Source organism: Pholis gunnellus, assembly GCF_910591455.1.
Source record: "Pholis gunnellus genome assembly, chromosome: 6".
Lineage (NCBI taxonomy): Eukaryota > Metazoa > Chordata > Actinopteri > Perciformes > Pholidae > Pholis > Pholis gunnellus.
In genome coordinates this window covers 17,503,698-17,519,514 of record NC_136532.1, presented here as the reverse complement: position 1 = coordinate 17,519,514, position 15,817 = coordinate 17,503,698, and the positions used below count along the sequence as shown (strand labels likewise).

The 15,817-nt window shown below is 41.2% G+C and overlaps 1 protein-coding gene across 3 annotated transcripts in view; it reads right to left on the bottom strand.

Annotated features, from left to right (window-relative positions):
- Nucleotides 1-10,387: 10,387 nt before the first annotated feature.
- The window catches only part of LOC306697630 (multivesicular body subunit 12B-like), a 30,941-nt gene continuing 25,511 nt past the window's right edge, over nt 10,388-15,817 (bottom strand). For 2 of the 3 annotated variants that reach the window (XM_079161638.1, XM_079161639.1), the window contains exons 8-10: nt 15,133-15,188; nt 14,623-14,682; nt 10,388-10,748 (exon numbers count right to left, since the gene is read on the bottom strand). In XM_079161638.1, coding sequence (XP_079017764.1) covers nt 10,707-10,748; nt 14,623-14,682; nt 15,133-15,188 — 158 coding nt within the window. In that variant the 3' untranslated portion in view covers nt 10,388-10,706. The remainder of the gene's footprint in view (nt 10,749-14,622; nt 14,683-15,132; nt 15,189-15,817) is intronic. The other variant, XM_079161640.1, reaches the window with a different exon arrangement.

The following is a 15,817-nucleotide window of genomic DNA, read 5'->3' as shown; positions in this document are numbered from 1 at the left end:
GAAGAGCAATATGATTTCAGGAAAAAGCCAAAATAATATGATATTCTACTTAAATGGTTGAGGGAGAGAGTTAAACAAAATTGCGGAAAAATGGTAAAATTTGTCGTTTTTTTATGATAGGGGAGACAGAAAGTTTGAGTGAAAGTGCGCTAAAAAAAAACGAAAATAAATCTACCATCATGCATTCATCAGTATTACGCCTGTTTAAAATAATGTGTCTTTATAAATGAATGTAGGCCTGTTCTGAAAAGATAAATAATTACCAGAACGGAGCAAAAGTGACACTTGATACATTAAACGCAGAAAATTGTTTCATGACTTCGTTACATTTGAATCTAATCCAAAGAAACGCATCCATCAAATCTAAATATATGTATAAACATATCGACCATTGTCTACTTTAATTACATTAACATCACGCTGTTTATATGCCACGCAGGATCCATTCATTTTCCAACCCTGAGATAACTCACACATCTCCCACTGAGTCAGGCCTCAAACCCGCCCGTAGGCTATAATCAACGTGTTGCAAAAACCACAGGAAATATTAATCCTCAACTTAAAGCCATAACTTATTAAAATATGAATATGTGGACTGTAATAAAAGCTGCATTTATGTCATTATCTTTTTTTTTTTTTTTTGCTTCAATTGAAATGAGAGCACATAAATTATGCCCCCAAACAACGCGCAAAGATAAGTCTTTTTAAAATAAAATACCTGAGAGGAAATGGGAAGAACAGTTGAAATCCTCAAAGGAAAAACTCAGCAAACCAAAGATATAATGGCTCCCTAAATTGCATGCTAGAGGACTTTGATAGTTAACTCACTTTGATCTTTTAATGAGTGTTTCTAAGCTCTGTTTTTTTTTGTTTTTTTTTACAAAAAAGCTCGAATGAAAGAAAAAAGAAAAACAGGCTCCTTTAATTTGTTTGCCGAGTTGCACTTGAGCATCTTAAAAACAGGACTGACACTGATGTGCAGCAGCAGTAGCAGCACCAGCACCGTTTCTCATGCTTAATGCATGTAAGGAACCGGGGGGAAATGCTGTTTGCCCTTCTTCGTTTAGCCCGCATACATGGACGTTTGAGTGAAATCATGACTGTGGCTGTGAAAAGGTTTCCAAGGGCAGAGCGCGTGGAGTCAACGGAGCCGCTGACCGGTCGCGGATCAGCAGTGACGCTCACTGAAGGTTTGCACTTCGGCAATTTGCAAAGAATCAATTGTAATTTGACCGGTTTATTTTTTTCTTTCGAAACTTTTATGTTTTCTCCCTTTTTCTTTTAGTCGCCTTCTTGCCTTAAAAAGTGAATATTGTTACCCTGTGATTTCACACTGCAGGCAAACAGGCGGTGGTGCACTGCTGTAATAACAAACGGGATGAGATGCAGGGCCCTCAGGCCTAAGGGCCCCTGAATACTAAAGTAGCATAAAACAACTGGTTTGGATTTTTAATTCAAGTCACAAATGGAGTCCATCTGATTTTCCTATAAGCATTATTTATTCATTCGAGTTTGCTTAAATTCGCAGATGCACACAAGATAAACAGTGTAGGGTTTTTTTTCATCACATCCCCTTCTTCCCACTCAAGACACATATTTTCTGCTTGTATTCGCCTGAACCACATGGCAAAAAAAATGATACTGCAGGATAATCCCGACTCCCCCAGGATTTAGCCAAAGTATAATACAGCACTGTCAACCCATGGCTAGATTTGTTTATGTTATGATTTATTGGATTCAGCTCTTTCTTTTTCTTCTTTTCCACTGACAAATTTATTGAGTTCTTGACAGATGGCCCGACAGAGCCCTGTGTGACAGCGAGCTGACCCACGAGTTTGAAATGTGAGACTTGAGAAGTGTTTACCTGCATTTGTGTTTGTTTGTTAAGACACGGAGCAAAACTGAGCTGTAATTCAATTAACATGAGATCTAATAATATAGCTCCATTCAGTGATAGACTACAGATGATGTGAATACAAGTGCACATGAAAACAAATGCTGAGACCTGTAATACTACTGATTTGATCACTATGCAGGTTTTAAAAAAGTATGACAAAACAATGATGCAAAGATGAAAACTATAATGCATGTGATTATTTAAACAGATAGACTACATATATATGTATAATCATTAAAATAATGTAATGATTAAAAGGTGCAGTTTTGTTTCTATCTTTTGAGGAAACAATTTCGATTAGTTGAATTATGAGTGCATATGGACCATTACATTATAGGGAAATCCCTAAATAATAAGTATCCGATGTAAACATTACTGTTTAAAGTCCTCCATCTACTCTCTGTTGAATCTGCATATATTGCAGGTTTATGTTTTTGACATTAAAAAAAATAAGTCCAAGGGATTTTGCACTTTTAGCATAATAAAAAAGACAATAGAATAATAAGCATAACCATTTAATTAAAGTCTGGATAAAAGAAAACTGCATGGCTGCAAGGCATTTTTGTTAAATGTATTCAAATGTCTTGCCATTTTGGTAAAGATCACTATACTACAAATCATCATTGTGAGCTACAAACCACACGGTGGTGTCACCTGATGACAGTGATCAGGATGCAGTCAGATTTATGCATCTGGTCCCCTGACTCAGTCTGAACACATATTAGTTCCGTTGCATCCTGATAATACCCGAAACACCCGAAACCCTCTATCTGAATTACAACATCACCCCCTGCTGGACAAACCCAGGCAGTACAACTTACTCTGCTCCTCCACAGCAACACTTATATTATAACTTCAAAATACCACAACTGAAGAAATACTTCTCTGAAATAATGTGAAACAGGCAGAGAAAGGAGAAGTACATGATGTAAATATATGAATCAAACGAAATCAGCATTACTCTATTCTTTCACGTCACATAACATTACATTATTGTTTAACATTTCAATGAAGTACGATTTGTAAAGTATATGAAGAAGTAAAGTAAAAGTAAAGCCTTATTTAAAAAAATTACAAGCAGCATATGTTTTCTTAGATTCATTTTCTCATTTATTTCCTCTGTAAAGCTTTTTGATCAGAATAATAAAAACACCATGTCAACATTGTTTCTCGAAAAACATGTATCTATGATCAATATTTAATCATTAGGGATGCAAATATCTTTATTTTCAAACCCATTAATTGCAATGTTCTGAATCTGAAATGCAAATATATTACTACTTCACCCTAAAGTGTGATATTATATAAACTACTTTGAAAGGTTTTGAATATGTCATATTGTGTGTATTTTGTCAGTTTAGTTCTTTTCTCTTCTTTATTTGTCAACCATCTTTACCTGGTATTATTCTTGTGATGAGTTAGTTGCACTTGTTTTGTTCTGTGAGAAAAGAAACAGAGTACACATTACAAAATAGCATGAAATATACATAGTTTTTTTTTTTGTAGGTGAAAACATGGTTTTAATCACATTCAGTATCATTTTACAGCAATGACTTCTCACTGCTGGTTCAGTGCATCTGTAATGACCACCATCTTTGGAGAATAATGTACTTCAGAAAATAAAAATGATTACAGGATAAACATACATAAACAAAATATATTTTTCATGAATTTATTCAAAAAAATTACATCACAAATTAAATATTAATCACGGCCCATGTTTTTTAACATTTCCATTTTCAAAATGTTCTTTCATAATTAATTTGCTATAATTTGCAGTGAATTACATTAATTCAAGTCCCCCCCACCACACACACACACACACACACACACACACACAGTTGTTTTGTGGTAAAGTCATGAAAACTAAAACGTAAATTGAATGAGGTACTTTCCAAATTGTTCCGTGCAATAATAATAAAAAACAAAAATCAAATGGTTTGATAAAACCCAATAAATACTTTTCTTTTTCCAAAGGATTATCTTCAAAACATTTAGAAAAAGTTGTTCAAAGATGGATCGCAGATGTTAACGGATGATACATTATGAAACCCAGCAAAAACAAAATCTGTTTATCCTGTGATGTGGGGATCTCCCGTTCCCTTCTGTTTCACTTCACGCACAGGCGATGGCCAAACAAGTCTGCATGTGAGCTTAAGCTGTTCAGACACATGAGGAACAACTTACTGCACGGGAATGTTAAACTAAATTAAACCATGCTCTCCAAATGTCACACACCCACATGTATTAGTGACTTTCTTTAACTCTAGATGAGAGCCCTAAACAATATGAAATCTTTCTCCAACAAGGACCATTAAAAAATCCCTCACAGGAGGTGCTGAGTGGAGGAGCGACACGGAAACAAAACAATGGTTTTCCCTTTGAGAAAAGGCCTTAAAAAACCCTGGAAAACTCTTGTATATATAAACAACTGATATTTCACCGTCATGTCACAGCGGGGTACGTGGCATTTGTAGTTACATGACTGTTTTCATCATGAGCAGAAGTGCATCAGCTCAGGCAAGATTTGCAGCGGCTTTCGTCAGATGATGCTATTCAGTGGATTTGTCTCGACGCAAAAATAATGTTTCCTCCGACACACAAAAAAAAGTGGAGGCTGCAGGAGGCCAGGAGCATGATTTTAGGATGTGTGCCATTAACAACAGGCCTTCGCTATCCACTCCTCATGTGGAATGCGTAAATCCTGTGCCTGCTGAATAAATTGCATGTGCTCGCAGACTTTGTAGTCGTGAAAGATATTCGAAATACATCTACAAGGACAAAAAATGACAAGTAAGAAATAAATGAAAATATGCAGCAATAAATAAAATACTTACAATCAAACATCTGCATTTGTGTGATTTATTTTTCTTTGTCTCAACCAAACACGCTGGATGTGTTTTCTGTGTACTGAATGCGAGTTGACGGACACATGACTGTGGGTGTGTCATTAACGGGCTGCACTTCAGAGAAAAAGGTAGAAATCCAGCCAGATGTTTTGCAGCTGGGTGGATCTGGTAGTGAAGATCCAGACAGCATCTGTCACAGGCGAACCTTTTTTAATCTGTCCTGAACATTAGGCAGAGAGCACTAAAAACACATCACCGGCCTGCATGTGCTGCTCAGCTCACAATGTGCGAACCACCGGCTCTGTAGTTTGGCCCACGAGAAAGTTCAAAATGAAGAACCAAAAATGTTTTATATTCGTCAAGCTGAGCAGTAGAGAGGCACTTCTAAATATTCCTCTAAACGCCTCTGCTTTAAGCGGAGTGTAGCTGCTAAACTTTTATCAAATCAAAACAAGAGGCTAACAGGCTAACTGAAGTTATTAGGGCAGAGTGCCTGAGGCTAAAGACCGGCGCTTTGAACTAGAGGTCCAGCCGAGCTTAGTGAGGTCAAGATCTGTCACACAGCGAGCAGAACTAACCTCACAATGTTCTGGATGGACATTTTCTTCAAAGAACTTCAGTTGTGCATTAAAAGGAAAGTACCACCTACGTACTGCAGCTGTGATATCCACTCCCATTCACATTATAGCTTCGATCAATCATTTTAAAGAGTAAATAGGTTCAGAAGACTTTTTCTGAGAAAAAAAAACATAAACCTGCTCACAGCAACCCTTGAAAACCACTCTATAATTAGCTAGAGCCATTGCTGCTTCCACAAGATATTCCTGAAAATCAAGACAAAATGTATAACTAGAGTTGCTATAAAACTGCATTTTAGAGCTACCTAGGATGTGTTTAGCTAACACACTCAGTTTGGGAACTGTGGGAATCGCTCCAAGCTGACCTTGATGGTCTCTAGATATTCCCTTCCTGGGTTCATGTGCCTAGTTACCAGTTGGTCAACCTTGTGCCCTGTGAACTGACCCTGTCCTCCCTCCGAGGTTTGCAAGGAAAAGAAACCCAATTCTCCGGGGAGCGCTCCGACTAACAAGAAAACTGCTGGCCCGAATCTCTCAGAAGTGCTGTGTTTTCCCACTGGACCACTTTCAGCTTAATAAACATCTTAACTAGCCAGAGGTCCCACGGGAGCTGCTGGGAAATCCTCTGGGCAGCCAGAGCTCAGGAGCTGGCCCTTTATTGCATCCAGGTGGCTGTTAAAGAAATGCTGGCCGGCCCTAAATGTCCAATAAAATGCAAGTGGCACCTTCAGGGGTGGACAGGGTCAGTGCACCTGTCTGTGGACGAAAGCTCCCTTCGCTCCCCCCTGTCCAAACGGTTTGATGTCAAACGCTACACTGTGTTGTGCCACAACCATGCCCATGGAGGGACCCCGGCACAAAGGCCCAAGGGGTCAGGGGGCAACTGGGCCAGAGCCAAAACAACCACATAGAAATGCAAACCGCCTACAAAGAGATGCAAACAACCAAAAAGCTATATTAAAAAAAAAAATAGATGCAAAACGACCCCAAAGAGATGTAACTAAAAAGAGATGCAAATGACTGCAAAGAGACACAAATCTGCTGCATAGGCGGACAAAATTACTCAAAAGAGATACAAAGCAACTTCAAAGAGACACAATGTGACCACAAAGAGTTGCGAAACAACCTCAAAGAAACAAGCTGACAACAAAGAGAAGCAAAAACACCACGAGAACTGTGGCAAAATGTCCAACAAATACAAAAGACACACACAATGACTGCAAAGAGACACAAAACAACTGCAAAGAGACAAAAAACAACTACAGAAATACAAAGTACAAGCAGCATATCGGCATTGTTTGTAGTCCTTTTGTGTCTCTTTCAGTCGGGGTGTCTTGCTCCTATGTAGGATGGGGGGGGCCTTTACATGTCTGTTCCCAGGGGCCCACTTGTCTCATAATGCATCCATGGCCATGCCAGCCACATGTCATCTCATATCCTTTCAAATAAATACAGAAGTCAAAGTCCTTTTTCTTTTTGGCACGATATCCCCAGCAGATTCATTAAAATGTATTATGCTGTTGTATTAATGCACAACTAACTGGTGCATTAGGGGTAGGCTAGTTGAAATGATGCTGATCACTTCCCATTTGTTTACAACTGCTTCACACGTATGTGAACAGTGGCAGCAGCCCCCCTTCATCTGTCCTGGTCTCTGTCCAAAGGGAGAGTTAATTGTCCCCCAGGTTGTGGAGAGACCTGGACGGTGTATTGGGCCTTTGATCGGACTTGAAAGGAGTTAATTGATTTCTGTGTTACGGGGCAGTCTTAGGCGGATGAGAAAAAAAGAGATGCTTGCTGGTCATTTCACAACATGTGGAGAAATATCTGAGAGAGAAAGAGAGAGAGAGCGAGGGAGGGAGGGAGGGAGGGGATGAAGAGAGAGATCACCTCACACCCGACTCCATCCTTGCTCAATTACAATAATTTGACTCACATGGGCTGGCCGCTGTGGCAGAGAGAGAGAGAGAGAGAGGGGGGGGGGGGGGGAGGAGGGCCGCTGTGTGGGGGAGATCACTCATCTTACCTCTAGCTGAGGTACAGAAAGACAGATTTGATGCGAGCCTCCCCTCGGAGTGCAGCCCGGGGGCTTGTTAAGGTGGCAGGTATGGAGAAGACCACACGTCCAACCCCCCCCCCCCCGCTTTAAATCTCAATGGGGCATTCCAAAATGTGATGACGTCAACACGGAGTGAAGAGACAAGACTGCTGGAGGTAACTGGCAGAGAAAGTGTTTTAACTTTCATACAACTTGTGTGTCTTTGAATAATTCCTCTTCTTACAAAGCTTTTCTTGTTTAAGGTGACGGAGGGTTCAGGCTGTCCCAGCATGCACTGGGGCTGAAGGAATCACACTAGGAAGCACAATTCCCATGCTTCCTGTTTTTTCTTGTTATGAAAACACGAAGAACGTGAACATTAGGATTTACATCTTCCGTCAGTGTGATTTGCTACACAACCTGCCTGTGAGTCTGTTCACCATGGGTCCAGGTCTGGTCTGGACCTGCTTTGACAGGTTTCCTGCCTTCACTCCTTCACCTCTCTCCATCTCTGGTCACCCCTGCTCAGGGGGGAAACAGGGCTGTCAGAGGGAGAGTGGCAGGCTAAGCCTGTCTTAACACAGCACCTCAAACCACCTCATAAATACAGGCTTCCTTTTCCAATTTCCAAGCGGCCCATCCACCTCTGTCTACATGCTTACACACTGCTCCATGTCATGCGCCGGGGTGTGAGTTTAAAAATGACCACGGGACATCTGGCCGACTCACAGAGGGTGGGGCTTTGATGTGTTACTCTGCATTGCAGCACGACTTCAACTGAGCAGCCCAGCAGCGAGGAGCGTAAAGTGGGCCTGGTAGGCTGGAGATAGCGAGGGAGGTTAAAAGATGCCTTGAAACAGATTTTCCATATGTGAAATGCTTAAGAGACACACTACAGCCTTCAACTACTTAAAACTGCTGCACAGGTTACGGACGAAAAAAAGGTTGTTTCCATTTTAATTTTAAAAGGGTCTCTGAAAATCATTATTTTCCATATCATAAAGTGGAGTGAAAGGAAAAGTGAAACCATGTGAGGCAGCTTCTTGATGGGCGACGCAGGGCAGGGCTCATGAGGGAGTTGTGGTTCTGAAAGCTCTGTGCCCATCTGGAGACTTTGGCCTCACTGCTTCTCATACCAAGAAACACAGAACCGGCGATTAGCTTTATCTAAACACTCGCATCTGACCCGCCGAGCTAACGCCAGACTCTACCAGCTGAGAACGGTTGAATGCTGCTCACATTGAGCACATTACTAAGATGTAGGTTGTGCAGAAAAGGGGTCACACAAGGGATAAGGCTGGCAAACATATAAAGGTGTTTGTAATGGTCAACACTTCTAAAATGACTGGTAGCCTCTATTTTCATACTTTGAACAGCACTTAACTTGGTAGCATCTCTCAGCTACAAACCTGTAAATAGAAACATAATATATACCTTCCATTATGATTTTCCTGGAAAACTGAAAACTGCAGTTTTTATCAGGAACCAACAGGAATCATAGTATATTTTTTTCGGAACTACTTTCAGCTGCGGATTTGTTGGGCTAGTGTGCATCTAAAGCAGCAGGACAAAGTTCAGGGAATGGACTGAAAACAAACTAGAACGAACATTTCACCCAGTGCAACGGGACGGCTCATTGGTTTTAATAGTGTCTGGACAACAAGAGCTCTAAGGCCCAGAGCAATAAGCTACTGTATATCAGACTGCGGCTATGCAGATAATGCTTGTTAGTAAGATTCTCCATTCTTGGTCCGGGTCTTTTCGCTGGGTTTTTAACAATAACAAAAATATAGAATATTCATTTATCTTTTATGATGCAGCTGTGCATCTCTTCTAAATAGTTTTAATTTTCCACATTACCTGAAATGGCATTATACATACTCTGCTATGAGTTACATCCAGTCTAAACAATATAATCTAAAGACACTTGAAATGGATTCAGTGGTTCGTATAATAGTGATTATTAGTGACGTTTTTCTCACGTGTTTCACTCAAGAGTAATAGTGGAAAAGGGAGAGCTTTGCTCGTACAGCCTGTGTGTGAATCTGGATACGTATGGCATACTGTACACGTGCACTCTATGCGCAGCAGGGAGGAGGGCTGTCGCAGCCTGTCACTGTGCTCTAGGGCTTCACCGACATGAGTGTCACCTTCATGAAGGAGCGTGAAAGCTGTTTCCTCTGCAGAGGATTCTTCAGACCGTCGCTCTGATCTCCGCGGCAGAACAGAGGAGTTAACGCAAACGCTCGTGGATTGTTGTCATCTGCCGTGCGCCTCATCAATCACCTGTGAACGCCAAAATCCAGGAGAAAACAATTCCTGCATTGTTGGCAGAATCAATAAGTTCACCAAGTCAAATTAACAACGGGGACATTAATCCATTAATGAGTTTCTAATACTAATTGCACCTGCAAAAATGTGCAAATGGATCCCGACAACTTAATTAGTGGCAAATGACACATGTGAGCAGGAGCAAGAAGATAGTGATGTTTTGGTTTTCAAGTGTAAAATCTGCTTCTGAACAAAAATAATAGTCAGCTTCAGAAATAAATATTTTGTTGTGCTTTGGATATTTAGCAAATTAAGAGTTTGTGGGTCTAAAATACTACAAAAAAAGTCAATTTGTCTGCTGTTCTTTCAAAACCATTCTCCATACAACTGTAGCTAGTACAACATTTTAAATAATTAATAACAAGATCTTCACAGAGCTGAAACTTCTCTTCTTAAAGACCTGACTCAGGAGAGGTGTCACTGCTGACGTGGGCGGGGGCGTCTGTGGTAAAAGACTCCTGTGCCTCAAAGCTCCGCTCGTCGTCGCTGCACGCTGCTCATGATGAACTTTGTGATGGATAGATGCTTCCACTGGAAAATGAACACCAGAGGAGCCTGTTTGCGTGTGACGAGGCTGCTTCTCTGTTCCCTTTTGTCCTCCCTGACTGCTGCTCACTGTCAGCACGGCCCCGCAACTCTGATGAGCAAAATGTGAGTCACAGCAAACAGGCTTTTATTAATTCATCTGTTTAGGGGTATTAATTAGCTGGGTTTATTTTGGCCATGCCATTCATTGTGAGACTGAGTAAGACAGAACACAAATTTAGAAAAGTCAGGATAAATAAGTTGTAAATCTTTTAAAATGTAATTCGCACAGTTGTACATCATCAAAAATACTTCAAGTATTAAATCATCGTTAAAATACTTTCATTGTCTTAAATTACACAATTTACAATTGCGGTGCATCCCCAACTTTTTCTTAATTTCAACACTACATTATTTCACAAGTAATCCATCTGTGGTGTTTCAGTCGACGTGGCTCTCTCTGCCGGGTGTGAACGCTGGGTGGGAAGTTACACAGCAACGCTTCGCTCTGTGGTGAAGTTGTAGTGAAACTGGATGAGGGGGAAAAAAAGTACACGCTGATAAATATACATTTTTTTTTATCAAAGCAGGACAAAATCATAATCAACCTGCATCATCTTAATGATTAACACCAAAGAAATTACCAAAAAAACATTTATAAAATGTCCATAAAATGAAACTGAGAACCACCACAGTAATGTAAGCAACTCTCTGAATGTCACTAACTGATATTAAGTTGGACTATAGATACAACATGTATCGATACTTGCTGTAGGTGTAATGTTATTCCCCTACTTTGAAACTACAGGCCTAAAATTACACCTACAGCAAGATTGAGAAAATACAAACAAACACTGCCCCCTTCTGGCATGGCATGGATATGACATGTGGACAACATTCTTGGCTTAAAGGCAGGAAAGTGTGTCATTCTTGCCGTTACATTGATTCTATACATCAGGATTTTAACTCCCTTCTATTGTAAAAACAAAACAAAAAAACAACAACTTGAGAAGAAACTTTAGATTTTCTTGTCAGAAGTATAATTTGTCCTATATTGGCACAAACCCAAATATAAGAAATGGAGGTAACATCATTCTAGGTCAAAAGGAAACGCCAGATCGTTTTTTTGGCCGCGATACAGACCTACAGCCCATAACGTGACAGATCCACATTAATGATTATTTCTCTTAATGTTGTTACAAAATGCAGTGCTTCTACTATCGGTTACATTCACTTTGGGTCCACAACAAACTCAAGTTAGCCGACATAACAATGATTTCACTCCGAGAGGTATACAGATGTTAAGGAGGATGGTATTGGATTGGTATTCGGTATCAGAGGTACTGGGACCGGTATCGGAGGAGAAGAAGTTCGATTGACATTCCCCAAAAACATTAGGCGTTCCCAGAAGTACTCAAACATATAACTTAATATAATACATTTTCCAAATTCTATGATATAAATCACATCTTTAATAAATGATCAAAAGAAATAAAGTCCCTAAGTAACGTGACTATAGCAACTGAATAATCTACAATAGTGAAAAGCATAATGTTTGATTAGATGATGGTCAAACTGTAACATAATAATAACACATAATGATTTTGTGTTGTGACACTAAGAGGAGCTCACTTCACCAAGTTAGACAGCTGTATTACTGCAGAACAGCACTAGGTGATGCTGTATGATCACTGAAATAAGTTTCCAAATCTCCAACAGAAGCCACGGAAGCCACGATGGCTCAGACCGCGTTCCCGATCAAAAATACCACCTTTCCCCTGATTCTCATCTACTTGAGGGGGGAAAGCTGCAAGTTACCCCAGAACCTGTCACATATCACAAGCCTGTTAGTTGTGAAGAAATTCAGCCCCCCACCACACAAAAATTCAGTCTCAACATCTGGCACAGTAAATAAATAATCCTGTGTGCACGTGTGTGTGTGTGTGTGTGTGTGGATGATGGATGGGGGAATGGGGTGTTATCAGGGAGAGCATGTATCAATGTCTGCCAGTTTTATACACAGGCTGACAGGACAGTGACACACTAGAACATGGGCGGCAGTCACCCAGACGAGCAGAGCTTCATTTCCTGTCCCTGCTCCACTGCCAAAAATATGTGACATGTTGTCTTCATTAATTCCACCTCTATTTGGAGCTCTCCCTCTCACACCTTGTACACTACTGTCCCTCCATACATTCACATGGCAACACACACACACACACACACACACACACACACACACACACACACACACACACACACACACACACACACACACACACACACACACACACACACACACACACAAGCAATGCGCGGGCACCGAAACACACACGCACACCGATAACTCCCCACAAACACTGAACGCCCATCATGCATAGGTGCTAATGAAAATCTTGTCATGTGTGCATTTCCACCCTAGCATACTCCCTCTGAAAATCATTAGCCAGCCGCCAACAACATTTTTCAGCAGAGCAAACTACATAAAGACGTCACTTTAAATCGCGTACTAATTAACACTTAAAAAGACACAAATTAGATATGCGTGGCTAAAAGCAATTATAATATCCGCAAGTTTTGTGAGTCATTTGGGAAATGAAAAGAATGCCTAATTGCTGGAACCAACATCATCCGAGACATGGCTTAAGTGATGCCTGTTAGGAAATGGTCTTATCTACAACTGTGGCTGTGATTACAACAGTTTTCCTCAATTACATGTGCATATGTATAATTCTTGATATTACATCTCTTTCATGAATCTATACTTTTTAATGGGTTTAGAAAGAGGCAATTAGGTTTCTGTGTTGAAAGCGCCTCCAGTTTCTGAAGAGGGTTTAAAAGAAGGAAAAAAAACTCTCCACAGTTAAGCACAGACAGCGACCTCTTCTGGACAACAGAAGAAGGAAACGCTCAGCAATATTCAGAAAACTATGGCACCATTTCTTTCCAAAAAGAGCTTTTTTTTCCCCCTGACATTCTATATAGTTACCTTCTGGCTTTGCATTACTAATAATGAGCTGCTACTTCTGCAGAGGCCTGGAGTACAGAAAACCACAGTGGTCATTCGATTTATAGTGGAACATTGATAAGAGAAAAACAAGCAAAACTAGACAAAGAAAAGAAAAAAATAGTTCAGACATGCATCACTTTCTAAAAGGAACACCTCTGCTGTCCAGCATGTTTGCGGGAACATCACTGACTATATGTCCCTCCTTGTTCTGCAGATATCGGCGTGGGATAATAATAACAGGAGAGAAGTAAAAATAACACAATGGTGAGGGATGTTTCCACTTGGAAACTAATTATCAAGCTAAGCTGTGACTTCATCCTCATCAGCCTGGCCCCACCATTAATCTTGTGCTGTCGTCCACTTCACTAAATCCTGTGTGTTACACTATCTCACATTTACTTCATCAGCTCCAGCGCGGCTGTAATTAATGATTTCTCATGTCCCTTCCCTACCCCAGCTCAGCTCACCATGTGTCCTCCTGCTAATCACGCTCTCCGAGAAAGGAGAGGAGAGGAGGAGGAAAGAAAAAAAAAAAAAAAAAAAGAAAAGACAAGAGCATATAGGATGAGCAGCCAGCCTGTCTCCACCCTGGAAAACACACACACACACACACACACACACACATACGCGCCATTAATACCTTCGCTGACAATGAGCTTCATTCAGATGACCATATGACAAGATGGCGACTCTGTGTGATTTGGATAGTATGTGACAGAAGACAGAGGCAGAGTGCAGAACAGACACCCGGTTTGATGAGGGAGTGTTTGCTCTGTAACACATCTCAAACCCAACAGCACCTGTTCTTTTTACAGTGGTCTGTCACTTCCTGGCAGTTCTGATACCGAGATACCGTGCTAATGAGAGAGAAGGGGGGTTGTCACTCTCTTTAAAGCGCACACACACACACACACACGAACCAACTCTTTCTTTCTCTTGCTCACACTGCACACAGTTGATTTTCCTCCTTCGAATGCCTGCAGGCTACAGTGTTTCATCAGAAATGGGGAGGACTTTGTAGCGCTTTCATTTGCTATGCATGATCTCTAACTTTTACTGGCTTCTGAAGATGAAGTTGATTGGAAACTTGAGAAGTTAAACGTACAGATTCTGACCAGAAAAGGCACCCGGAGATCTACAGCGCTGTGCAAGGTGCTAGATTGAGCTGTTTGAGAGAAGAATTGGGGGAATAAAAGTCAAGTGTTTTGGAACAGAAGACGGCGCTTGTAGGAGAGAATGGCTGCCTAGCCTGGCCATGCTTTTATTCAATTGGGGCTTAGTGGAGCCAACAGGGCCTCGCTGTCTCAGACACTTAATTACAACCCCAAGACCGTTTGCTTTGCATTCTGGGCCAGCGGCGTCAGTGGCAGCCGAGCGTTGCAGCCTCTACTCACTTCCTCCTCGATCTCTGCCAGGGATTTGATCGTAATGCCCATTAAATTGACTTGCTGCATCTGAAATCAAAAGCAGGGAGGAGGAGGAGGAGGAGGGAGAGGAAGAAGAAGAGGAAGAAAAAGAAAAAAAAACACACAAGAAACATGGCGGTTAGGCTCATGGCTAAGTAAGCATGCTTAAAATCTTTAATCCTCTCCCTCTCAGTGTCAATACAAGCGAGGCTATAGTGACAACCGCTGCCAGCCCGCCAAATGGACTGCATTGAGCCAGCTCTGCCTGACTGCACGCATTCATCACTCAGTCTGGAGGACAGGAAAGGAAAGAAAAGGAGAGCAAAGGAAAGGAGAGGAAAGAAAGGAGAGGAGGAAAGGCTAATGGCATGACAATAATGTGGCCCATACTACACAACAGGTTGCAGGACAAGTAGCTGTACAGTAACTGTCATGACCACTCTCACGTTTTTTGTAATCAAGCATTTTGGTCACTTAAGTTTGTCAAAGAAGGTTTACCTCTTTGGGGTTTTCATAAAACCTCTCAGGGATCGCAAAGGGCACATCGTCCAGAGCTGCAAAAAAAGAAAGAAAAAAGAAAGTTTAAGGTTGACAAATATAAATATATTACTCCCTATCCCTGATCCTGAGCATTTCCACAAGACTAAGCGTGGGTTTATAAAACAGCAAAGCTATCAACATCCCCAGCCTCCCCGACACCTCCCCTCCCTCCCTCTACGGAGGGAAGATGAAAGGCTTTTTTATTCTGCGCTGTATTTGAGCACCTCCACTCCTCTCCTCCAGCCCAGCCCTCTCTCAGCCCTCTCTTCCAGTTTAATTACTCTTGATTATTCCCCGATTCCGTCTTGTCTGAGAGATGTTCACCTCGGAAACAAAGACACGCTCACACAAGGCACAGAAAAGCGGAAAGAAGAGAAACAAAACATTCACCAGATATCAAATTTGCATGAAAATAAGACACACTGTTCAGCCGGCAAAAAGTGGATTGAAATGAGGACTTGCCAAGAGCGAGGTGGTATAATTAGCATTTGACCAAACAAACGAGCTTCAACAGAGCTATAATTAAGCAGGCCTGTAATTAAGTGTATGCCCTTTATCATAATGATCGTGGTTAAAATGGTGTGATGGCTGCCAGTTGATTATTAATGGTGTAACCCCGTACTGCATGCATCCTGCACTGGAA